This window comes from Octopus sinensis, linkage group LG7, assembly GCF_006345805.1.
Source record: "Octopus sinensis linkage group LG7, ASM634580v1, whole genome shotgun sequence".
In the NCBI taxonomy this organism is placed as follows: Eukaryota; Metazoa; Mollusca; class Cephalopoda; order Octopoda; family Octopodidae; genus Octopus; species Octopus sinensis.
In genome coordinates this window covers 93,076,385-93,101,177 of record NC_043003.1, presented here as the reverse complement: position 1 = coordinate 93,101,177, position 24,793 = coordinate 93,076,385, and the positions used below count along the sequence as shown (strand labels likewise).

At 35.1% G+C, this 24,793-nt stretch overlaps 1 protein-coding gene across 1 annotated transcript in view; it reads left to right on the top strand.

The window, feature by feature from the left end:
• Positions 1 to 23,533, top strand: part of LOC115214124 (calpain-9) — an 88,285-nt gene extending 64,752 nt beyond the window's left edge. Inside the window, exons 10-20 of the mRNA XM_029783185.2 lie at positions 4,822 to 4,909; positions 6,896 to 7,041; positions 8,199 to 8,416; positions 10,124 to 10,139; positions 11,412 to 11,526; positions 13,390 to 13,451; positions 16,267 to 16,335; positions 16,971 to 17,049; positions 18,975 to 19,091; positions 21,295 to 21,362; positions 22,789 to 23,533. Of these exons, the coding sequence (XP_029639045.1) occupies positions 4,822 to 4,909; positions 6,896 to 7,041; positions 8,199 to 8,416; positions 10,124 to 10,139; positions 11,412 to 11,526; positions 13,390 to 13,451; positions 16,267 to 16,335; positions 16,971 to 17,049; positions 18,975 to 19,091; positions 21,295 to 21,362; positions 22,789 to 22,815 (1,005 nt within the window). The 3' untranslated portion in view covers positions 22,816 to 23,533. The remainder of the gene's footprint in view (positions 1 to 4,821; positions 4,910 to 6,895; positions 7,042 to 8,198; positions 8,417 to 10,123; positions 10,140 to 11,411; positions 11,527 to 13,389; positions 13,452 to 16,266; positions 16,336 to 16,970; positions 17,050 to 18,974; positions 19,092 to 21,294; positions 21,363 to 22,788) is intronic.
• Positions 23,534 to 24,793: the final 1,260 nt, after the last annotated feature.

Genomic DNA, 24,793 nt, shown 5'->3' with positions numbered 1-24,793 from the left:
CAACCAGGTAGGAGCTGCCTGACCCAGCTCTTACAGCATTATGACAAGGTGTTGAAGCAGCTACTCAACAACTCAAATGTGGATGTAATATACCTTGATTTTGCAAAAGCTTTTGACAAGGTGGATCATGGTATGATATCCCACAAGCTGCATGATCTCAGATGGGCAGAGGATGATAATATGAAGTTTAATGCTGCAAAAATTTCCAAGCCCTGCACTACCAGCATCCAAAACTGAATATGAAACTTACAGGGTACACTGGTCTACAGAGAATTTCAATCCCAGAGCCTAAATCAGTGAGGGACCTGGGTATCGACATGATTGATGATACCTCTTTCCAAGTGCACATTAACAGGATGGCAACAAATTGCAGACAATTGGCTGGATGGATCCTAAGAACATTCAGAACTAGAGATAAGGAAACCATGATGGTCCTCTGGAAGACATTCGTCCTCAGCCGCCTGGATTACTGCTCACAGTTATGATCACCCACCAGTGTGAAATTAACAGCAGACCTTGAAGCAATCCAAAGAAGATCGTCTCTTTGCAACTGCTCAGCAACTGGAAAAGGCTGAAACAGCTAAAACGCTACTCTCTTGAGAGACAGCAGAAGAGGTATGCAGTAATATATATCTGGAAGATCCTGGAGGAGTTGTGCCAAATTTTGGCATTGAAAGCTACACCAGTGTCAGAACAGGACAACACTGCATAGTGCCAAAGATCCCAGCAATGCCATCGCACTTCAGGACCAGTTACTGCAACAGCCTGGGTTTCAGGGGCCCACAGCTTTTAAATATTCTCCCAAAGAGCCTGAAGAACCTGCACAAAGTAGATGTAGGCGTTTTTAAATCAAAGCTTGACCACTTTCTGTCAAGAGTCCCAGATGAGCCTACCTCATGGCAAGAGGTGCAAATGAGGGTAGCTACATCAAACTCCATTCTTCACCAAGTGCCACATATTGGAGGAGGCTCTCAGTAACAACAGTGTAGCAAAATGGCGGTGCATCAGCATGGGCCGCAGCTATGATAAATTAATTAGAATTATTTGACTATACGCACATTTACATGATATAAATTATACATTAAAGATTGAATAGATATTCTAGGAATTAGAACCTGTGTACATCTAATCTGTAACAAATGGACAGTTATAATTGCATTAAATTTAAAAATCTAAAAATTTTAATTGGCATCTTCCAATTATAAAAATATAAAAGAAATATTTTGACCAATTTATAATTTTATAACTTCACATATAATTTCAAATATAATTTTATTTTATATTATTTAAGTCTATAAACTATATTTGGAATACAGGACAATATAATGGATTTTATACATAATTATTATGGATTGCAACAGAAGAATTACCAAGGAGGCATATGTGAATTTCAAGATTCTCATACTAAAGTGTACTTACCAAAATCAAAAGCAGTAATTTTTAATTTATATTTCAAACAAACACCATTTTATAGTATTACTTCAAATTTTAAATAAAACTACCATTCGATATATTATACAAAATTCAAATTTATATATCTCTGAAGAGCAGAAGAGTTACCTATAAATGCTTATCAATGTAGGATTCCATTATAGGGACACCACTTCTGCGAAACGATCGTAAGATGCTTTAAAAACTTAATTCAAAACTTTTAAACTGTCATATACATTATTTATTTATACTTATACATATTTACATATATTTATATATATTTATATTTTTAATACAACAATTATTTTACACAAGTATATATCTTTCTGAAGAATTTTCTAATATTGATTTCCTGATATTAATAATAATATGTTATAAAATATATATAATTGCTCATATTAAATACATAAATACTTTAATAGTATTAAAACTTTGATACTATAGTGCACTCAATATAAATTCAGTATCTAATATTCTCATTGAATATATCTAACTACAGATTTATAGACAGACAAATATAGATAGATATAGATATTATAATTTAGGGTATCTAAGAGATACCACCACGCTTGAAATAGTAGCCAAAACTTGACTCTAAGACCTCATTAAATGTTCATACAGCACCAAACGAGAAGACAAAATGACAAAATATCCAGTGCTGTATGAACATTTAATGTAGTCTTAGAGTCAAGTTTTGGCTGCTATTTCAAGCGTAGTGGTATCTCTTAGATTCCCTAAACTATAATTTTAATAATAATTATTACCTTTGAAGGTTTTTATTCTCATGCTGGCCACTTGATAAATTTGATATTTAAATAACGATCTTATCCTTATTTATATAAATTGAGATATATATATATATATATATATATATATATACACATACATAGTGTTTTATATATATATATATATATATATATATATATATACATACATACATACATACAGTGTTTTATATATATACACACACACACACGATGGACTACTTTCAGTTTCTGTCTACCAAATCCACTCACAAGGCTTTGTCTGCCTGAGGCTAAAATAGAAGACACTTGCCCAACTTGTCCAAGGTTCCACACAGTGGAACTGAACCCAGAACCATGTTGATGGGAAGCAAGCTTCATACTACACAGTCATGCCTGCACCTATATATATATATATATATATATATATAATCAATAATAATAAAGGGTAAAATTAATTAATAATTAACAATTTTACCAAGTCGTTCGGTATGTTAAAAGAATCATTATCAGTAAACTTATACAGAAATTCTATAATTATGAGTATATTTATAATTATGGTTCAGCAAAATTTGCTTCACAAAATACCGAAATTTAAAAATAGCAGTTAAACTAGCAAACGCACCCATCCTTTGGACGGTTTAAGTTGCTTTTGTGGTATTTTTTTCACCAAATAATTGAACTACCGAGAAGCTTTACGTGTAGCTTGGCAATCTGTTTTCAATTAACCTAGGAACGGAAAGCCAAATTGAAGGCTGGTTATTGTGGAGGTCATTGCACTTTGATTATCATAGAACATATAAGTTTGCAAGCGATGTAAAGTAGAACTACTGAAGTGTTTGGGGAGTAGATTACGGATAATGACTACAAAATATAGTTGTTTTACATGAAAGCAAAATTTCTTGTCAGAAACAGCCACATAAATGGTGTAAGGAAATTGAAGGAAGATGTTGAAACTTCCCCTCTGCAAGTTTATTTTTTTCAACAGCAAAGGGAGTTAATTTTTTCGGAGAGAAAAGCTAACAAAAGCCCCTTTATTCTATCTTCCCACATAGCGTGCACATAAACTAACAGTGAATGCTTCATAAAGTTAAAATGGTATGGAGCTTCCTGCTAGTGGAAGCAAAACTCTTATTTAAAGGTTGATTCTTTGGGACAAATCAAATGTGAAGGTTTAAAAAAGGCTAGAATGACAATGCTAAAATCTATTTGAAACAATGGACAGCAGTCGAAATATCATAATGGTTGGGTAAAGAAGCATCCTTAAAGTGAAACAACGGTATCGAAGGTAAAAAAAAAAAGGTATCAACAATCAGAAGAGAGGGAAGGGAACATCAGCTTTCAAGTAACTCAGAATAGGTAAAGGTAAGCTTACCAAAGTTTAATGCAGTTTCAATATGTAGATTAAGATTGTTTTGGATATTCATCACATATAGTTTTCCTAATCAATTGAATCACCATCGTAAGTGGACAGCAGAAATAATTAGACGAAATCCTTTCACTTTTATAAAAAGATTAAAAAGAAAATGAGGGCAAAAAGCACTCGTTTTTTCACAATGAAAAATCGTTTCCTAGTAGCCGGAATTTCGCGAAAAATGTAAGTTTATTAAGCACAACAGCCTGCAGTGCATGCCGCTGGGCATTAAAAGCCAATCGCACAAACCTAGAGGTGCTCTGGGCCCCCTTGAATCGATAAAAAAAATCACTCTTTTTGCCATAGCAACCACATCTTTATAGCTTACGAATTTTAACCATCACAGGTCTCATCCTCACCACGCATTTAGTATCCCTGCCAATTTTCAGCTCAATCCTAGCCTCAGTTCAGCCACCATTAACCATCAAAGCAAAATGTGCATACAATTTTCGTCCAAGGACTGTTTTATAGATATAGGCTACTATTCTACTACCATAAGATATTTCCCAGACAGCAATACTCAACAACTCACGCAGGTAAAGAGAAAACAAATAACGAATCCACTCGGCTCTGATTAACTGTATACGTGTTTCAGAGTTAGGGAGATGTGAAAAATGTAAAATCATATTTTTACTCTCTCATTCTCTTCATCAGTAAAGTATTTCAATTGTTTTTAAATTTGAGAGCTCTGATAATTAACATCAAATAGCATACATCCAAAGACCAGTACTTCCGAATTCAAACAGACGAATGAGAACTAGTATTCCTCCTCACTCACCCATGTATGTTAATTATCAGAGCTCTTAAAAAATTTGAAATACTGTACTGACGAAAAGAATGAGTGAGTAGAAATATGATTTTACATTTTTCACATCTTCCTAATTCTGAAATGCATATACAGTTAATCAGAGCCAGGTGGATTCGTTATTTGTTTTCTCTTTACCTGCATGAGTTGTTGAGTGTTGCTGTCTTGGAAATATTTTATGGTTTAACTGCTATTTCATAAACTCCAAAAGGATCAATGGCAAAGTCAACCTCAGCAGAATTTGAGCTCAGAACATAAAGCCAGAAGAAATGCTGCTAAGCATTTTGTCTGATGTACTAATGGCTCTTCCAACTCATTGTCTTGTGTGTGTGTGTGTGTGTGTGTGTGTGAAGCATAATAACATGGATTATAAATCATGCCTCTATCAACCAATAGCATTTATAATTCAATATTTTTTTTTATTATAGGACAGAGAGAATTGGTTCGTTACTACATATCATGATGCTTGGATTAAAGACCAGACAGCAGGTGGTTGCGGCAATTCTGGTTATGAAGGTAAGTTAGATACTAGAAAATTAATATATAGTTCATAATTTAATTGTCTTCAAGTGTTTCAACAGCCATAAAACATTATTTATGGATGAAATATATAGGCAAAATCAACATCAGAGATTCTTTGTCCCAGGAGACACTGCAGGAGCCACCGAGAGGTTTTGCAAGCTCTTCTAAATCCATCACAATGCTGGAAACCCTTCCGTGTCATCAGCAGTATCCTGACATACCTGCTGATGATATGGAAGAGTTTCCATATCCCAGGATCATAAATATTTCACCTCTTACCTTTTTGACAAGAGCTCCATCAACTATGTCCTGATACTTCATTTTTTTAATTACATTATTAATTTAAGTCATGTGTCACCATTATCTCCATGAGAAAAAAAATATTGTCACAAGGAAACCGTAATTGGTTTTAATAAAAATAAGAAAAAAGAAAAGAAAAAAATAAACTATGTATATGAACATGGAAATAACACATCTAGTTAATTGTTTATATATTTTGTAGGAATAAGTTTTTGTTTCCCCACCTTCCTTCTCTAGAATGTCATTTGTTCATTTGTCTCTCAATCCATCCAGCTTTTATTCTGAAGCTTTTTTATTTTGAACCAATAATCTTAGAGAGATACTTCCTTCACTGGAGCAAAAACAAATCTTAGTATTTACAACTATCTTGCTTATTTTCATGGTAATTGAAGTTTGTCTGACTTGATTGGAAGGTGATCAAATTGTTTGTTGGTTCTTCTGAAGTTCATGTTGCAAATGTTTACTTCACTTGCATCACAGAACTCCAGAAACTCTGATCCCTCCTCATTTGTGGAACCATATTCATTACCATCATGTTTCTAGAGTACATGTACTCTAGAATAACCATCATTGTGCTACCTAAGATGTCGGTTGAAGTCACTAGTCAAAATAATGGCGAGTGCTTAAGAGACCACAGACAAGTGTTAATGGAACCAAGAGGAGCAGACTGTACTAGAGACACAAATTCTAAAAAAATTTAAAGAACCTAACTGCCACAACTCCAAAAATGAAACTCTTACATGGACAGATACATACTAGCTAACTGGGAAGCCCAACCTGAAACCATTAACGACCATCAAGAACCATCACACTGTGAAATGTGTTTGATCATATGTTCCATTCTTCTTTCTTTCTTCTTTTCTTCTTTCTGCCTTTTTTTCTCCCCTAAACACATCCGTCCCCTTTCTTATATTTTTTTTTCCTTCTATCATCAATTTTATTTTTCCTACTGTATTTTGTCTTTTCAAATTACACTTTTTCCATACTTTACTTTCAATAAATCATGTTTATGATTTCAAGCTAAGATACCTTCACTTACAGACTATCTCTGCCTTCACATTGAGTATTAATGTATGTACATAATCTGAACTTTGTGGCCATCAAATTTTTTACAACTATTTTAGTGCCCCACCCCACCAGGATTCTTATTGTCTCATGTGCTGCAAAGTCATCTAACTAGTGCTGGTGGCATCCAAAAAACACCCAGTGCCTGTTGTAAAAAGGTTGGCATTAGTAAGGGTATCCTACATTTTGATCTTAGTCAAAAGGCTTAGAAGTGATCTAGCTATAGAAATCATGCCAAAGCAGACACAGCATCCTGTCAAACATTGCATCTTGTCAAACTGCAGACATTGCATCCCCTCAAACCATCTAACCCATGCCAGCATGGAATATGGATGTTAAATGATGATGACAATGATTTTAGAGAAGGGTTTTGTTTTTTTGTTTGCTTTATTTTTTTTAACAATTTCTCAATTTTAATTTTTTGTTTCATAGTTTCGTTCAAGCCTTTTGATTATACTGCTTCTCAGTCAGAGCTAATCTGAGCTAAACAACAATACCTACATGAAAATTTAATGCAGTTTTTCTTTTCACCATTTTTTTAATGGTCTTAACTTTGTGCTTAGTTTCCTTTTGGGAGAATTCATTTTTATTGTTTTTCTTGATGTTTCTTATCAGATCAGTATTGGAAAAATCCTCAAATTTTGGCAGTTTTGTCCCAGAAAGATAAAGACAGTGATAAATGCACAATGATAGTATCTTTGATGGAAGAAGAAAAACATGGCAAAGGAAATAAAATTGCTATCAATTTTGATGTGTATAAGGTATGATTGTTTTGTGTTGCTTCATTTTCAGTATTTATGTACCTTATAGTCTCATTCGTGTTTATGTACTTCATATAAAAATTATGAAGTTAAGGAAAATGTATTCTTATTTATTTTTTTATCTCATTTGTCATTAGACTATGGCCATGCTTGAGCATCACTTTGAAGAATCTTACACACACAATGTGCGTCTTTCAGTTTCTATTTACCAAATCCACTGACAAGGCATTGGTCAGCCCTTTGGCTATAGTAGAAACACTTGCCCGAGGTGTCACACAGTGGGACTGAACCCAGGACCATGTGGTTGAGAAGCTAGCTTCTTACCACATGGCTATGCCTATATGAAGAGGTTCTCTGCCACCAAAAGCAACATACCAGTTAGGGTCCTTTGAATTACAAGTACTACTCATTTTTGAATGGACTGGAGCAACATAAAATAAAGTGTCTTGCTCCTGAACTTTAGGTCTCACCGAGGAAATGACCAGAGACCGAGACCTTTGGAAGTATGCTGTGCGTGGGAAGACCCAGCAGGACAAGTGAGACCATAACCCGTGGTCTCTACCTGGGATGTAGCCAGATAACTTATGCATACCTTTCCTTCTTGTGACACAAAACTCTACTTGCAAAGACCTGTTGAGGCAAGTGAAAATCGAAATCGGTCAACATCAATGGAAATTGTAGCTGTGATACCAGTGCCGGTGGCACGTAAGAGAACCATCTGAACGTGGCCGTTGCTAGCGCCGCCCTGACTGGCCTCCATGCCGGTGGCACGTAAAAAGCACCATCCAATCGTGGCCATTGCCAACCTCGTCTGGCACCTGTGCAGGTGACACGTAAAAAGTACCCACTACACTCACGGAGTAGTTGGTGTTAGGAAGGGCATCCAGCTGTAGAAACACTGCCAGATCAGACTGGGCCTGGCGCAGCCTTCTGGCTTCCCAGACCCCAGTTGAACCGTCCAACCCATGCTAGCATGGAAAGCAGACGTTAAACGATGATGATAATGATGATGATATATATATAATCCTGAACATTTGTCACAATCTTACATTTTGTATTAGGCTATACACATAAATGTAATGAGTATACTTCAATCACACATTTTGCACCAATTTATTTTTGCTTTAATAAATATATTTTCATTCTACTTTTCCCAGCTGCATTATCCAGTCAATGCAAAACTTACTCGGTACAATGTTCGCAAACAAGCCACAAAGCAGCAGAGGTCAGAGGATGTATACAGATTTGACAGAGAAGTAACCTATCATTACCAGCTCCCTATTGGTTACTATGTTATCATTCCAAGTACATATAACCCAGGTGAAGAGGCCAAATTCTTGCTCAGAATCTTTACCAAACAGAAGATCAGCAGCAGGTAAATCTTCATACCTTAAGTTGTGTGTCCTATCATTTATCTTTGTCACTGGAATTTAGTCATGCTAGGAGCCCACCTTGAAGTATTTAGTCAAACAGATTGATTCTAGTAGTGCTAATTCTATTGGTCACTTTTTACCAAAAACCATTAAAGGTAAAAAAGAACCAATAGAACAAGTACCAGGCTTTAAATATTGGGAGTAATTTGTTTGACTAAATGCTTGAAGATGGAGCTCTCTCATGTGTGTATGTGTGTGTGTGTGTGTGTGTGTTTTTGTGTAAATGCTTTCCCAAATAACTTGCACTTCATTTCAGTAGCTCTGAGGAAGCTATAAGGGTATGCACATGCACTCAGCAGTGAGTGCACTGCATCTTATACCAGAAACAGCTCTAAACTAATGAAGTTGGTAACATAGTTACTATTCCCTTGTCGTTTATTTAATATCATATTACACACTGTACTCAACTAACATTTAATACTGAAACATATATACATTGAATTCTAACATCAGGTTATTAGTATCATTATGCCAAAGCAAAATCATTATATATATATATATATCATAGTTGTGGCAGGTACTGGTGTCACACAAATGGCACTCATGACAGCGGTACATAGAGGCACCCATTACACTCTGTGTGGTTGGTATTAGGTAGGGCATCTAGCCATAGAAACCATGTCAAATGAGACTGGAGTCTGGAGTAGCCTCTCAGCTTACCAGCTCTAGTCAAACCATCCAACCCATGCCAACATGGACAACAGACAATAAATGATGATGATGATGATGGTATATATATGACGGGTTTCTTTCATTTTCTGCCTACCAAAGCCACTCACAAGGCTTTGGTTAACCCAAGGCTGAAGAAGAAAACACTTGCCTAAGATGCCCTCTGTGCAACTTAACCTGGAATTGTGTGGTTGGGATGCAGGCTTCTTACCACACAGCCACATGACTAAATGCTTTGTTGTACAAAGCAGCTATTAAAGCTAGATACAAACTTTTACAGATTTTATGTAGAGATTAAATACCTGGAAGAATAAAATATAGGCCAACCAGTTCATAAATTTTAACTTAAAAATTTATATGAAACATTTAGTGCAACCACTTGGTTTCAGGTTCCACTGTAACCCTAGGCCAACGAAACCTTTCAAGTGGATTCAATAAATGGAAACTGAAAGAAGCCTTTCGTGTGTGTATGTAAATGTGTGTGTGTGCACATGCATGTTTGCATGTATATGTTTATGAGTGTGTGTGTGTTACTGTCTTCTTGCCTTGACACTGCATAATAGTTGTATCACTGCCATTCAAGTGGTGTCCTTTGTTTTCAATCTTCTATGGAAAACAAGTCCAACCATGGAGAAATAATACCTTACTTGGAAAAACAGGTGAGTATTGGTGGCAGGAAATGCATCCAGCCATAGAAAAACCTCAACAAATTCTGACCAACCCATGCCAGCAGTGCAAAGTGGATGTAAAACGACATTGCTGATAATGATGATAACAGTACACAATTTTACATGCCTAACTGTGGGGAAATAAGTCACAGCTCATCTTTTTTAATGCTATACAAAATGAGACAAGAACATGCCTTTATAAGCTACTCTGAGCTTTGAGCATAATCAAGATATTGTTTAGTTGTTAATGAACAAGAATTTATATTCAATTCATTTTAATTCTTTGCTTTTTCTTGTTTTTTCTTTCTACAGCACAGACATGATAAATGTAAGTATATCATTGTTTTCTGTGTTATTTTGTATTTTGGTGGTAGTGTCTTGCAGGTAGTTAGGTGAAATGAATGAACACCACACAGGTGCTTTTACATGACACTGCACAGGCACTTTTACATGTACCACCACAAGTGCCTTTCACGACCAGAGGGACCAAAGGGTAGTCATGTCTATGGAATGCTTTAATGACTTCCACATTAAATCAGGAACAGGTAATTCAGTTGATTGAACACCTGAATGCTCAGACCAAAATGTACCTCAGGTGCATAGTTAAATAAATCTTGTTGCAAAATATGGCCTCCTAACTCCAACATGACTCCAACAGCCGAGTTAGCAGCTAGGAAATGGCAGGCCAGCCCAGCAAACCAACTTGCCTAGAGAGGAAGTAGTCGTACACAGCTGGATGTCTTGTGTAATGTAGTCCTTCATCATCTGGTCTTACACTGACTATATTTCTTCTCGTGGAGGCACAATGGCCCAGTGGTTAGGGTAGCGGACTCGCGGTCATAGGATCGCGGTTTCGATTCCCAGACCGGGCGTTGTGAGTGTTTATTGAGCGAAAACACCTAAAGCTCCACGAGGCTCCGGCAGGGGATGGTGGTGATCCCTGCTGTACTCTTTCACCACAACTTTCTCTCACTCTTACTTCCTGTTTCTGTTGTACCTGTATTTCAAAGGGCCGGCTTTGTCACTCTCTGTGTCACGCTGAATATCCCCGAGAACTACGTTATGGGTACACGTGTCTGTGAAGTGCTCAGCCACTTACACGTTAATTTCATGAGTAGGCTGTTCCGTTGATTCGGATCAACCGGAACCCTTGTCGTCGTAACCGACGGAGTGCTTCCACATATTTCTTCACACTCCACTTCACAACAACTGTAGTACTTCAACGCCCAGCTTCACAACTGACTACCACATTAAATGCATATCAAAAATTAATAAGGAAACTGTGCAACAGTCATGTGATTAATGATCATTATTTCTCATTAGAATTAATTATTGATGCACTATTCATTTCCTTTTGTAGAACTAGTAGTATTATTTTGAATTATGCCTATCAGATTATTTCTTCCACTTGCTGCAGGTGATTGCCCACCAAACTATAATAATGTTGTGCAGCTTACTGTCACAGTAGTTAGAACTTTATCCTCTCCTTCATAACATTCTTTCAATATATCGTGACTTCTTTTAATATTGTCCAGAAAATGTAAATATATAGAATTTCCCTATGTATATCATACTACTTTAAATTCTTTAATTTTATCAGGAGGGTACTGTTGAAGAGCCAGAGTTTGAAGCTATCTACAATGCCCATGCTAATAGTGAGAATATAATGGCTGCCAGAGAAATTAAACAATTCCTCACACATATTTTCTTCAGGGGTATGTTTTTTTTGTTTTTTTTTTCATAATATTGTATTCATCTATTATTCAAGAATCTTCATACAAATTCCCAGTTGGCCTAGTTGGAGTCAGCTACAAGTGAAAGTATCAAATTTGTATTCTGTTACTGAGACCTGGTTTAATGAAAGTCAAGACACTTGGCTCACAGATTTCCTAATGCACCTTGCTGTAACTGGGTGCCATTTAAGTAGTGTGTAATTCAAATCCTAAGATTAAGGGAGCTAGTTGTCCAGTTTCCAAGATGTATGACTGAGATCACAACATTCTTCCTGAACAGAACACCAGTCCATTGCAAGTTAGTCATTTATGACTGAGTGGGCTGGAGCATTGAGAAATGAAGTGTTTTACTCAAGAGCACTATGCACTGCCTGGTCCAAAAATCAAAACCATGATCTTGTAATCGTGAGTGCAACACCCTTACTACTAGGCTACATCTGTATCACTAGATAAAGAACATGAGAATGAAATTTTCTGTAATCCTTTAACAACTATTTCAATTCAACTTTTTGAAGTATTTTTCTCAATGTTGCTGACACGATAACAGGTATCCTTACTTTTAATTTACAACTGAGGAGTTTGTAATAAACTAGGTATCAATATGTTACTACAAAATGTATACTTAGATAAGCAATATGCAATTCTAATATATGCAAAATTTGCCAAAAATTAATGGTATAATGAAAATAAAACAGAAAAAGTCCAAATTTTTAAGTTGATCTGTTCATACATTGAGTTGGCACTGACAACTACAGCTAAGTTCCCAACAAATCAAGTTTATGTCCCTGATTCAAAATCCATTTTACTTTATTGACTTCTTATACGTAAACTGTCAGGTCATAGTCTAAAAAATAAGGATGGACTATGTGAATTTGGTTTACCTTTAGAGTACCATTTAGAAAAGGAAGATTTTCAGTGATAATTCATCATTGTCATTGTTTTAACATCCAGTATTCCATGTTTGAATGGTTTGGCTGGGATTTGTTAAGGTGGATCTTGTTCAGCTAGATGTCCTTCTTATTACCAACACTCACTCACTTCCAAATAAGGTAATATTCCCCATTGCCAAAATATGTTTTCCACAAAAGATTGGAAATGGAAGATACTACTTACACTCACAATAATTTCGTGATGTCAAGGGAAGGAGAATATACACTAAAAGCTTCTGATAGTTTCTGTCAACCAAATCCATTTACATGGCTTTGGTCAGCTTAAAACTGCCAGAGAACTGATCCTGAGATCATGTGGTTGGGAAGCAAACTTCTTACTATATAACCATACCCATGCCAGGAGTGGCTGTGTGGTAAGTAGCTTGTTAACCAACCACATGGTTCCGGGTTCAGTCCCACTGCGTGACATCTTGGGCAAGTGTCTTCTGCTATAGCCCCGGGCCGACCAATGCCTTGTGAGTGGATTTGGTAGACGGAAACTGAAAGAAGCCTGTCGTATATAAGTATATATATCTGTGTGTGTTTGTGTGTCTGTGTTTGTCCCCCTACATTGCTTGACAACCGATGCTGGTGTGTTTACGTCTCCGTCACTTAGCAGTTCGGCAAAAGAGACCGATAGAATAAGTACTGGGCTTCCAAAGAATAAGTCCTGGGGTTGATTTGCTCGACTAAAGGCGGTGCTCCAGCATGGCCACATTCAAATGACTGAAACAAATAAAAAGAGAGAGAGAAAAAGAGAGAGTATGCCAACCTATCAAAAATATCAGAATATCTCTTGTTTTCACTAAGAAATTCTAGCAGAATCTCATTTTTTATAATAAACCAGAAATATAAATGTTACAGCAAAAGCATAATTTTATTAAAGTATTTTTGTTTTGTTTCTTCTTTCCGCCAGAATACAAGCAGAGAATATCCTTTAATTTGGAAACCTCTCGAAATCTGTTAATGCTGTTTGATGTATCCTTTTAAAAAAATAGTCAATTTTTGTTATATTTTACTTATTGTTAATTTTGAGAAGAGTCATAATTTAATCATACAACCATATGACAAAACCATATATATATATATATATATATTGATGTAAACCTATTATTTACGTTTTTATTATTTTTGCAATTTACTTAATCCTTACTTTTTATTGTTATTTAAATTTTAACCTTTCTATTATATGTAATTTTCTAGATGGTGTAATTTAATTGTTCATTTTGAATTGATAAAAGGTGGTTTTTTAAAATTTTATATATATATATATATATATATTTATATGTATATATATTTATATGTATATATATTATATGTATATATATTTATATGTATATATATATATATATATTATATATATATATATATTTATATATATATATATATATATATATATATATTTGATCAAGAGAGGAAGGGTTGAGAAGATATTTATGTCTGCTCACCACCACACAGGTACTGAAAACAGGAAGTGAAAGCATGGTGCAAGTTACCAGATTTTATTCATTTACAATGACAACTAAGTTTCCCCACCCCCTTATAATATGCAACAGCTGTAAAAGCATTAAATATTATTCAAGACTACTAATTTCACCATGAACATTACAAAAGAAATATAATGCAGACAGTGCTTGTAAAATTAAATAATAAATGGTACTTCTGTTCCAAGTGATAATTATCATTTGTCTGGAATGCAACTCTTTACGTCACTTGAAGTTACTCAGAGGATTAGCTAAATGTTTAAGAAAAACAATAAAACTTGTCATCAACCAAAGAAGACTTGAAAGAGCATGAAAAGTAAATGATGAAAAAGATCCAATCAACTGCCAAACAAAATTTGATTTGGAAATTGTTTTGTCATTTTTTGTAATAGTAAAACATACTTGAGAGCTGTCCATGAGTTTGTCTGATTTTTGATTATTAATTTTTGTTAAATATCAGTCACCTGTGCAGTATCTGATGACCCCATGGTTATATCAAAAAAATTAGTATATATTGATGTAACAATAACCAAAACTCCAGCTGGCTGGTTGGTTCCATCATTTCTTGCTTCTTTGTGGTTAGAGCAATAATTATTTTCAACATTTTTTTAATGATTATTTAAAAGATGGTATTGTCTTCAACAGCCAACCAACTAAAGGAGAAGTGGGAGGTAGTTTTGAGAGGAAAATGAGCAACAATGACCATGATGACAATAAGAAAATACCAAATGAAAAGAACTTGTCAAACACCATCACTACTACAACAGTGGAAAGAGATGAGCAATACTACTGCTGCAACTATATCTGTTGCTATTCTAGCAACACCACCTCCACCATCACCAATGTGACTACCAATAGTGGTGGTAGCAGCAATACCACAAAGGTTAGATCCTTTGCAGAAGCTGCCACAAAAAATTGTCCAAGATTTTAAGGAGGCCAAACTACAAAAAATAGTGAAAATCTAATTAAAATAGATGACAGAAGAGTGGCATTAGAAGTAATGCAGAACTCCGAGAAAAGATTGCTTGAAGAACAATAGTTTACCTGTGTGAGTCAGTCAAACCCTGGAGTGTGGAAACAGCAACAGATACCCGAGTGGAAAGATGTTTGTGAGGGATCTGGATAGACATAGACTTTGTTACATCACTGGGATCTAACTTTTCAGATCATTGAACTATAATTCCTGACAAAGGATCTCGCATTAAAGAACTGTCATTCCTTGCAAGTGAAGGGTTCATCCTCATTCCTACTTGGCAGTTGAATAGTGAGGGTCACGATAACTTCTATGTCACAAGAGCTGGTCATTTGGTATTTTGTGGCCTGCATTGTTCACAAAGGAGGTGACACTCTCATGGGTGTAAACAAATATAGGCAGGAGAATTCAGTCCAGAATTGGACTAGAGATCCTATTACAGAACACCTCAGAAAGGATCCATATCTTAGTCAGTTATCAAATAAAGTAGAACTGCACATCATAGTGGAAGGCATAAAGCCCAGGTGCTGCATATGTGGTATTGCCAACTATCTAAGAGTCTTCTGCTCCCAAGAGAAGGTGAAAGTAGGAGGGCTTCACTACTAATGCAACAAGCACAACAACACAATAACAGCAACTGTTGCAACAGTAATACAAACAGCCATGCCACCAAAATCAGCAATAGTAACTGTTACAATAGGTACAGCAACAGAAACAAAAATAGTAACCACCACAGCATCTGCAGCATCAACATGAAAGCTTAACAGCAATGACAAGACACAAACCTAAAAAAAGCAAGTAAGTAGATAGGACAAAACTTTTCCTCTCAGACCAAGACCTTCATCAACATCTTCAAGCAACACTATTACCAACAAAGAGGAAGGTGAGGAAGGTGTTGCCTTCCAGTAAATGATATAACATGTCAGTCAAAGTGGCATAGCAAAATACACTTCTATGTAGCTGTAGACTGATGACAAGAACTGGGAAAAGGCACAAGCCTTTGGTGTATCAGAGTTAACCAGAGGAGTGTGCAGGGTACCCAGAATCACTCTGTGGGGTTGTTCCTTTCTTTTATTGTTTTTAATTGTTATTACATGTTGTCTCTTTATTTTTACTCTTTATTGTTATTATTAATTTTACCATTTTACTCTGTTAGTCCTATATTTGTTTTTTCCTTTCTTCGTTGCACTGTCTCTAAACTCTTAGGCTTTAGGCTTTTCTGAGTCTGGTTTTATGTCTGTGTGAGAAGTTATAATCAGTTTTATCATCGTTACCACCATCATTATCAATATAATTTTTGATGTTCTTGTTGTTGATCTTTAACTACAACTCTTAGAAAACTAAAAGTGGTCATGTGACAATGCCACAGATGAAAGAAGGTTGGGAAAAGGTGAAAGAATATGCTGTAAGTAGAAATACATTTTATCTTAAAATATACTTTCTCCCTTCTTTTTAGATGCAGGCATGGCTGTGTGGAAAGATGTGTTCTTCCTAACCACATGGTTCTGATTTTAGTCCCACAGCATTGGCACCTTAGGCAAGTGTCTTCTATTAAAGCCTAGTGCCAACCAAAACTTTGAGTGGATTTGCTAGACGGATATTGAAAGAAGCTTGCCATGTGTGTGTGTGTGTGTGTGTGTATTTATGTCTGTGTTTTTCCCCCACCACCACTTGATAACTGGTGTTGGTGTATTTATGTCCCTATAACTTAGCAGTTTGGCAAAAGACTGATAGAATAAGTACCAGGCTTAGTAAAAAAAAATTAAGTATTGGGGTCAATTCATATGATTAAAAATTCTTCAAGGCAGTGTCCTAGCATGACTGAAGTCCAATGAGTGAAACTAGTAAAAAATAAAGGATAGCTATTTTTTTTATCAAACCCAGTCAGAAGGAAGGCAAAATTATCCACAGTAAAGATGGATTCCTAACATAAAGAGACATAGCTAGCAGCACTAAGCATGTAACCTGGTACTCGACCACGCTTGCCATTTACTGCCCTTGTCATTGTAATCATGTTATATTTTCTTTGATATTTTTCAGAAAGTTTTCATGGAAACAGATACTGATAATTCCGGATTTTTAGAAATTGATGAGCTGAGTCAGTTGCTTAAAAAACTGGGTAAGTTTTATATATTTGGTGTTACTTTGCTTCAGTGTTATCTATTTTTTACATTAATCTTAATCTTATTTCAGCCAGAGTTCTTTCGTCACACTCCTGTGACCTCATCAGTGGTCCTTTGTTACAAAATGATACAAAATGGCTGATGGTTAGTAAGGAGAGACACAAATAAGAAAGAAGAAAACAAAGGACCACTGATGTGGTCACAGGAGTGTGACGAAAGAACTGTGGCCGAAATAAGATTAAGATCTGGGTAAGTTTTATGCTTAAATATGCACAGGTGCTTGCATGGCTTTGTTGTAAGATGTGTGCTTTCCAACCACATGGTTCCAGGATCAGTTTCACTGAGTGGGCACCATGAATAAATGTCTTCTATAGCTCTGGTCCAACCAAACCCTTGTAAGTGGATTTGGTAGATGGAAACTAAAAAAAAGCCCATTGCGTGTTTGTTGTGTGTACATTTGTGTGTGAGGAAGGGAGAGTCCATGTTTGTGTCTCCTTGTCTTGCCATCACCTGATAACTGTAAAATGATTGTTGGTGTCATATAGAGCAGTGTAATTTATTTCCAATATTCTGTGATAACATGTTTAACCATGAGAAAATATTACCGCATGGAAAACTAAACATTAAAACAATGATGCAGTAGTGTCATTGCACTATAACATCAGTCTCTTGATATGTACTCAAATACTTAAACCAGCTACTTAACCATCATCACCATTTAAACACCAAATGTACAGTCACAGCCAAAAGTTTGTAACTTTTTTAAAAATTAAAATTGTTATGTCCAAGTACAATTTGATTCAAATACATACAACATAGAAATATACTTACCTAATAACAGATTCAATGGTTCAATATCTAGAAGAAAAAATTTTCAGACTTATGTTCCAAACTTTTGGCCAAGTAATCATCATCATCGTTTAACGTTCGTTCTCCATGCTAGCATGGGTTGGACGGTTCGACCGGGGATCTGGGAAGCCAGAAGGCTGCACCAGGCTCCAGTCTGATCTGGTAGTGTTTCTACAGCTGGATGCCCTTCCTAACACCAACCACTCTGTGAGCGTAGTGGGTGCTTTTTACGTGCCACCGGCACAGGTGCCAGGCGAGGTTGGCAACAGCCACAATCGGATTGGTGCTTTTTATGTGCCACTGGCACGGAAGCCAGTCAAGGCGGCACTGGCATTGGCCACATTCGGATGGTGCTTTTTACATACCACCGGCACAGGGTTGATAAAATAATAAGTACTGGTTGAATTGGGTGTGGTAATTGACTTGGATCCCACCCCTAAAATTGTTGAATTTGTGCTGAAATTTGAAACCATTGTTATCATCATCTTTATTGGATGAAAGTCGCCGAGGTCGACCTTGCCTTTCATCCTTTCAGGATCAATAAATTAAGTACCAGTTGCGAACTGGGGTCAATCTAATTGAATGCCCCCTCCCCTAGAATTTCAAGCCTTGTGCCTTTAGTAGAAAGGATTATCATTATTGTTATTAAATATAACTTTGAGCATTTAATATAAAAATTCTAAACTTCAGACCTATGTTCCAAATTTTTGGCCATAGACAGAATGTTGTGCTTCTTTGGGATCCTTAAAGAGAACCTGTGATTATTTAGTCACAGCTGCAACATTAAAAAGAGGAGATGGGAGCAGATGATGATGAAGAGGAGAAAGATATATAAAACTTACAGATTTTAAACTCTCTTCCTTTTACACACATGAATGCACAAACATCTTTCTAGAAACTATGGACATTCAACAGCACTTGCACCAAACACATCCACATAACAACAGCACATCACACAAAACAGTACTGAAGTAAAATACCTATGTTACACTATAGAAACATTTTGTATTCACATCACACAGAGTATGATGTAAATTTGTCTTATAGTTCTTTCTTTTTTTTTCTTTTTCAGGTTATGAAGATGCGGAAAGTCTGTTGAAGATCCTCAAATTAAAATTTGGTGGTCTACAAAATGTATTCACCTTCATAGATTTCATTCAAATAATTTGCAAACTGACCTTAATTTTGGGTAAGTTTTTATCACATATTTTGTGTAAATGATATTTTAAATGATAACATTTCTATGAAGATGACCATAGAATGTGGTTGATCATTTGTTGGAAGATGTGTACAAGAGGAGTTTAATTAGAGGTAAACTGTTGTGCCCACAACCAACAGAAGATAAAATTTTAGACCTAAGGTTACATACTACTGGCATTTGAGTCAACTTACACAATGTACATATTTTTTGTACAGAAATTCTAAGATTTTAACATTTTAGAAAATAAATATTTATACATACTGTTTTTATATTTGGATTGCAAGAGTCTTTATGTGAGTTCATGTGTTGAAGCATATTCTGTTGTGTCTGGGGGAAAGAGTCATTCTCGTTTAGTGCCTTATTATTTAACACACTCACCGATAAAATTTCCACTCATTTACTTAGTTATTTTTCTAAAATTTTGGTTGCATTTTGAAGTCATTCAATAGTTGTTGCCTCTGTCCATTATTCAAGCTGCATTCTTTTTGTTTGTTTGTGTGCATGTGTGTGGGTCAGTATGTGTGTGCATACACATGTATGCATTTATGTATACATGCATGTAAGTGTGTGTATGCATGTATGTATGTGTGTGTATGCATGTATGTATGCATGTGTACATATGTATACATGTATGTGTGTACATTTGTATGTATTTATTCTGCATAGTCATGTGTTTGTGTGTTTGTATGTGTGTGTATGTACCTCTGACTCCTTGTGTGCATGTCTGAATGTGTCTGTGTAGGGGGGTTTGTGACTGTGTCTGTATGTATGGACGGGCATCGCCATATGTGTGGATGTGTGTCTCCATATGTGTCCTTGTGTGAAGTGTGTGTGTGTGTGTGTGTATATGTTCATGTTTCAGTCTTCATTTGTGTATGTGCGCTTGTCTGTTCATATAACCCATGTACCTATCTGTCTGTATGTCTATCTGTTTTACTTTCATATCCATATGCCTACATACATTGCATATTCATATACACACACACACACATACATACATCTATCTATATAACAGTCCACTAACTATTCTACTTGTATATAAATATAAACTGTGGGTATGGGGGTGGGATATGTATATTTCCTGTTTAGTACTGGGGATGTTTCATATATGAGGACATACTCCTGCATTTGTCTGAGTGTTGGGTCCTTTGGGTGCTTGGATAAAATGCGGATGTCAAATCGACCCAAGTTGCCTCCATGTTGTACCATGTTGGTACAGTATGGAGGACTGCTTTTATGTCGTCATATTGTCTCAAATGTTTATTTAGTCTTTCTGAAATGCTCCTAGATGTCTTCCCTATGTATGTCATGTTCATGTCTTTACAAGCACCTTCTATGCATCTTATCCTGTAGACTACATTTCTAGTTCTACAGTTAATGCCAGGGCTAATCCTACATACATGCAGTTATCATTGATGCGTATAGTATTCTCAAAGGTACATCCTACATAGTTGCGATCATGTGGAGTTCCCTGGCTTTTCAGCAATTTTAATGCTGAGTTTGGTCTCCTTCAGAGTTTTCCTCAATATACAGTCTAATTCTTCAAGGGGAGTAGCCACTACAAACATCGCTCCTTGATATTTGTCAGTTTTATACCACGTGTTCATATCCTGTTTGCTTTGTCACACACTCTTTGTATCCTACCCATCTACAGACATAGATTTTGCAGTGGAGAAATGCATTGAGATAATCTGTGAGGGTGAGGTAGAGTTCCGTGAAGTCAATGCGAGGGAACTGGGCCTCCTCCTTAAACTAAACTGTGACAGTGACTATTTAGACAACCATGACCTCGGTAGATTCTGCCCCAATGGGTCATAGAGGGGAAGACCAACCACTATCACTTCAACAGTGAAGAAACATTCTGCAGAGGCTGGACCATATACACCCAAGACCATGAAAACAACAATCAGGTGAAAGGAGTGATGGCATATGCAATAGGGGCCAGTGTAAGGACCACCTTGAAGTACAACATAGTAACATTTATGTATATATATATACACATGTGTATATATATGTATATATCTGTATATATATATATATGTATATACATATATATATATGTATTTATGTATATATCTGTATATATATATATGTATATACATATATATATGTATTTATGTGTATATATATATGTGTATAAATGTATGTGTGTATATATTAATGTATGTCTCTAATATACTTTTGTTAACAGAAACCTTTAAGGAACATAAAGCCTCATCATTTGGTACGAAGGAAGTTGCAGAGTTTAGTCTGGAGGAAGTAAGTAATAATTTACAACAAATATTTTCTATAAAAATAGTCATTGTTTTACCTAGATAAAGCATACACATGGTCAAAGCCTTCTATTTGAGACCATCTTGTCCTTTTGCAAACTTGGAGACAGCCTTTACAGGTGTGACAAAAAACCTCCCACATTTTACAGATTAAAATACTTCAGCAAATGCACAGTTAACACTAATCCAAACCATGATGGTAACTTATGAAAAGAAAAAATGATAAAACATAAAGACGCTGTTACTACCTATCTAACATCATTAGCACTACACCAATAGTCATGTAAAATATGGGAGCTTTTTGCTGTAGAGCATCTTTCACACCAAGACGCATGTACATGATAACATTTCAAATCAGTTAAGATCAGAAGCCATGAGTGCCACTGTCTGGTATTGCATCAAGGCAATTGTTTTTGTCAAAGATGGAGGATAGGTAGAATTGGACAAACTAACATGTGATATTTAGTTATTGTGCTTTATATTCTAAGATCAAATCCTGCAAGTCATCTTCATCCAAGATCGATAAAATAAGTACCACTAAAGTTCTGAGACCATTGGTTTTGAAAATACTAACCTCGTCTTTTCAAAACCAATGGGTTTGTATCTTAGAAACAATTATTGTTGTTGTTATTATTATTATTATTATTATTATTATTATTATTATTATATTATTATTATTATTGAGTGAGAGAGCAGTGCATGTCATCAAAGTGACACTAGAGTAAAATATACAAAGCCCAGTATACCCATCATGACTACCTACCTGATAAGGGTACACCAGGCAGATGCATCACAACCATATGTGCGCAACATGGTGATCTCATATCAAGATAAACAGCACATGACCTTGCAAGTGGGGCTCAGTTAGAATTTTCTTCTGGTCGAGTAAGCCATCCCACTCAAAAGATCCCTGAATAAGGGTTGTTTAAGGATGTTTATTATTATTATTATTATTATTATTTTGATGATGACAACAGTAATAATAATGATGATCATGATCATCATCAGTTTATGTATGTTTGACAGGATCCAGCAAGTCACAGGGCTGCATCATGCTTTAGCATGGTTTCTACTAGTGGATGTCCTTCCTAATGCCAACTACTTTACAGCATGTACTGGATGCAATTTTTATGCCACCAGCACAACTGAGGTTGCCAATTAACTTGCAAGGCAGGAAGAGAACAATAAACGGAAAGGAAAGCCCTCAGATGAATTGGGAAATGGGTATTTGTGAGGGGAGAGGTGACTTTCTACAAAGTATTGGGAGGTTAAAGTATGATAAAAGACACATGATAATGTGTTTAATTTAAAGATATTAATCCAAAATATTTTAATTGTAATAATTTTTAAAATTATTTTCTTGATTCATTTCTCTTAAATTAATAATTATCTTTTTATCTTTCTATTCACAGCTCATTGAGTCTTGCTTGATTTACTGAAGAATCATCTCTACTGGGATATTGTGAATGAGAAAAAAATGACAAAAATAAAAATAAACCCTAAAAATGTTTTGCATGGATCATAGCATCAAGTCCAGCTATTAATCAATAAGAGTGAAATTTTTGCTATAGTTATTTTTTTTAATGCATATTAACATACATATACAAATAAAATTACAGATAGCCAGGAGGCCAATTGAACAAAAGACATGGTTTAGAAAATATGTAACAGTCTTTACCTTGCATACAAATAAAAAGTTAACAAACTCTACACACTTCTAAATATGTGTGTATTGAGAACGTTTTTCTTACCATATTTCTGTTAAACTACACTACATGCATTCCAATTAATTTTGAAAATAATGAAGGGCTTAGTAAAATAATATTGTTATATTTGGAAAAATAAATTAACATGCAATCTCAATGAAAGGTTTTAATTTAGATCGAATTAAAACGAAAAGTTCATATCAAAGAATAAGGGGTAATCTGAGGCAAATTGGTATCATAATAAATATATATATATATTATATATATATATATATATTGTGAAGTATGTGTCTGTATGTTGCAGAATGAGTATTTCTAAAGTACTGGAAATTTGATACACATTATTTTGGATACAGCTACAAAAAAATAAATAAATTAAAGAAAAAAGTGTGTACCTACTGTGTCAAATAAAAAAAAAATTAAGCTGATTACATTAGGTAAAAAAGATAACCTAATATAAAAATCCCATACATTCACACAGTTATATATATGCATGTGTGTGTGTGTGTATATATATATATATATATATATGTGTGTGTGTGTGTGTGTACATGTATATATATTTATACGTGTGTATGTATATATATATATATATATATATATATGTGTGTATATACATATGTGTGTGTATATATATATATATGTGTGTGTAAGGCTTGGTTCCTTAACTTTGCAGATAGATACAAGTACAGATTAGAGATCAGTTTACTATTCTTCTTCTCTTAAGTATTGAAACCAAAACCCTTGTACACTGTCTTTCCATGCTCACAAAACAAACCATTAATGTATATAAATGGCTTGATAGCAAAAATGAAACATACTCCAATTACAAGTAGCTGTATGTATGTGGGAACTCACATTCATATTAGATATAAACTAAACATCTCTACCTGATAATAAGTTATAATTAAAATTCATAGGTAACCATATTGTTTGGCTAAATCTTTATCCATCTGAACCTTCAGCATGTTTTTAAATGGTTCTGGTTATCATATTGCTTATAATAGATTATGACAGTTATTCAATCTGGAAAATGCACAAGATATAGTTTGAATCTTTTTTGTACCAAATTCAAATATTCTCTATCCTTAAAGAATAGCTATAAAAAAATTATAAAAATTTTGGTATAGACAATTTTTGCCTCTCTCTATATATATACATATATTTGCATTATATCAAAAAGTTTCCAAACTGCATATTAATTATTTGGGTACCTGTTTATTGCATATAAGTGCTTATCATTATTATAATTATTATTAGGGTGGTGAGCTGGCAGAATCATTAGCATGCCAGACAAAATACTTAGCATTTTGCCTGACTTTATACTCTGAGTTCAAATTCCACTTAGGTCGACTTAGTCTTTCATCCTTTCAAGCTAGATAAAACACTGGGGTTGATTACATCGATCTCCCCCTCCCTCAAACTTGCTGGCCTTGTGCCAAAATTTGAAACCATTATTACCATTATTATTATCATTAACAATACTGCACTACCAATATTACATCTCTGGAATACCTGCTGTTGCATTCTGTATAATAATGTCTGTTAATTCTACTCCAAGGCTCTTTAGGTTTTGTGTAAGAAAAACGGATTTTTTCCTTATATTAGAATATGAAGGTATTGTAAGTAATATATTTATCGTATAGCTATCCAAATGAGCTCTATATCAAATATGTGTGTATCATATATATACCTATAGAGACATACATGT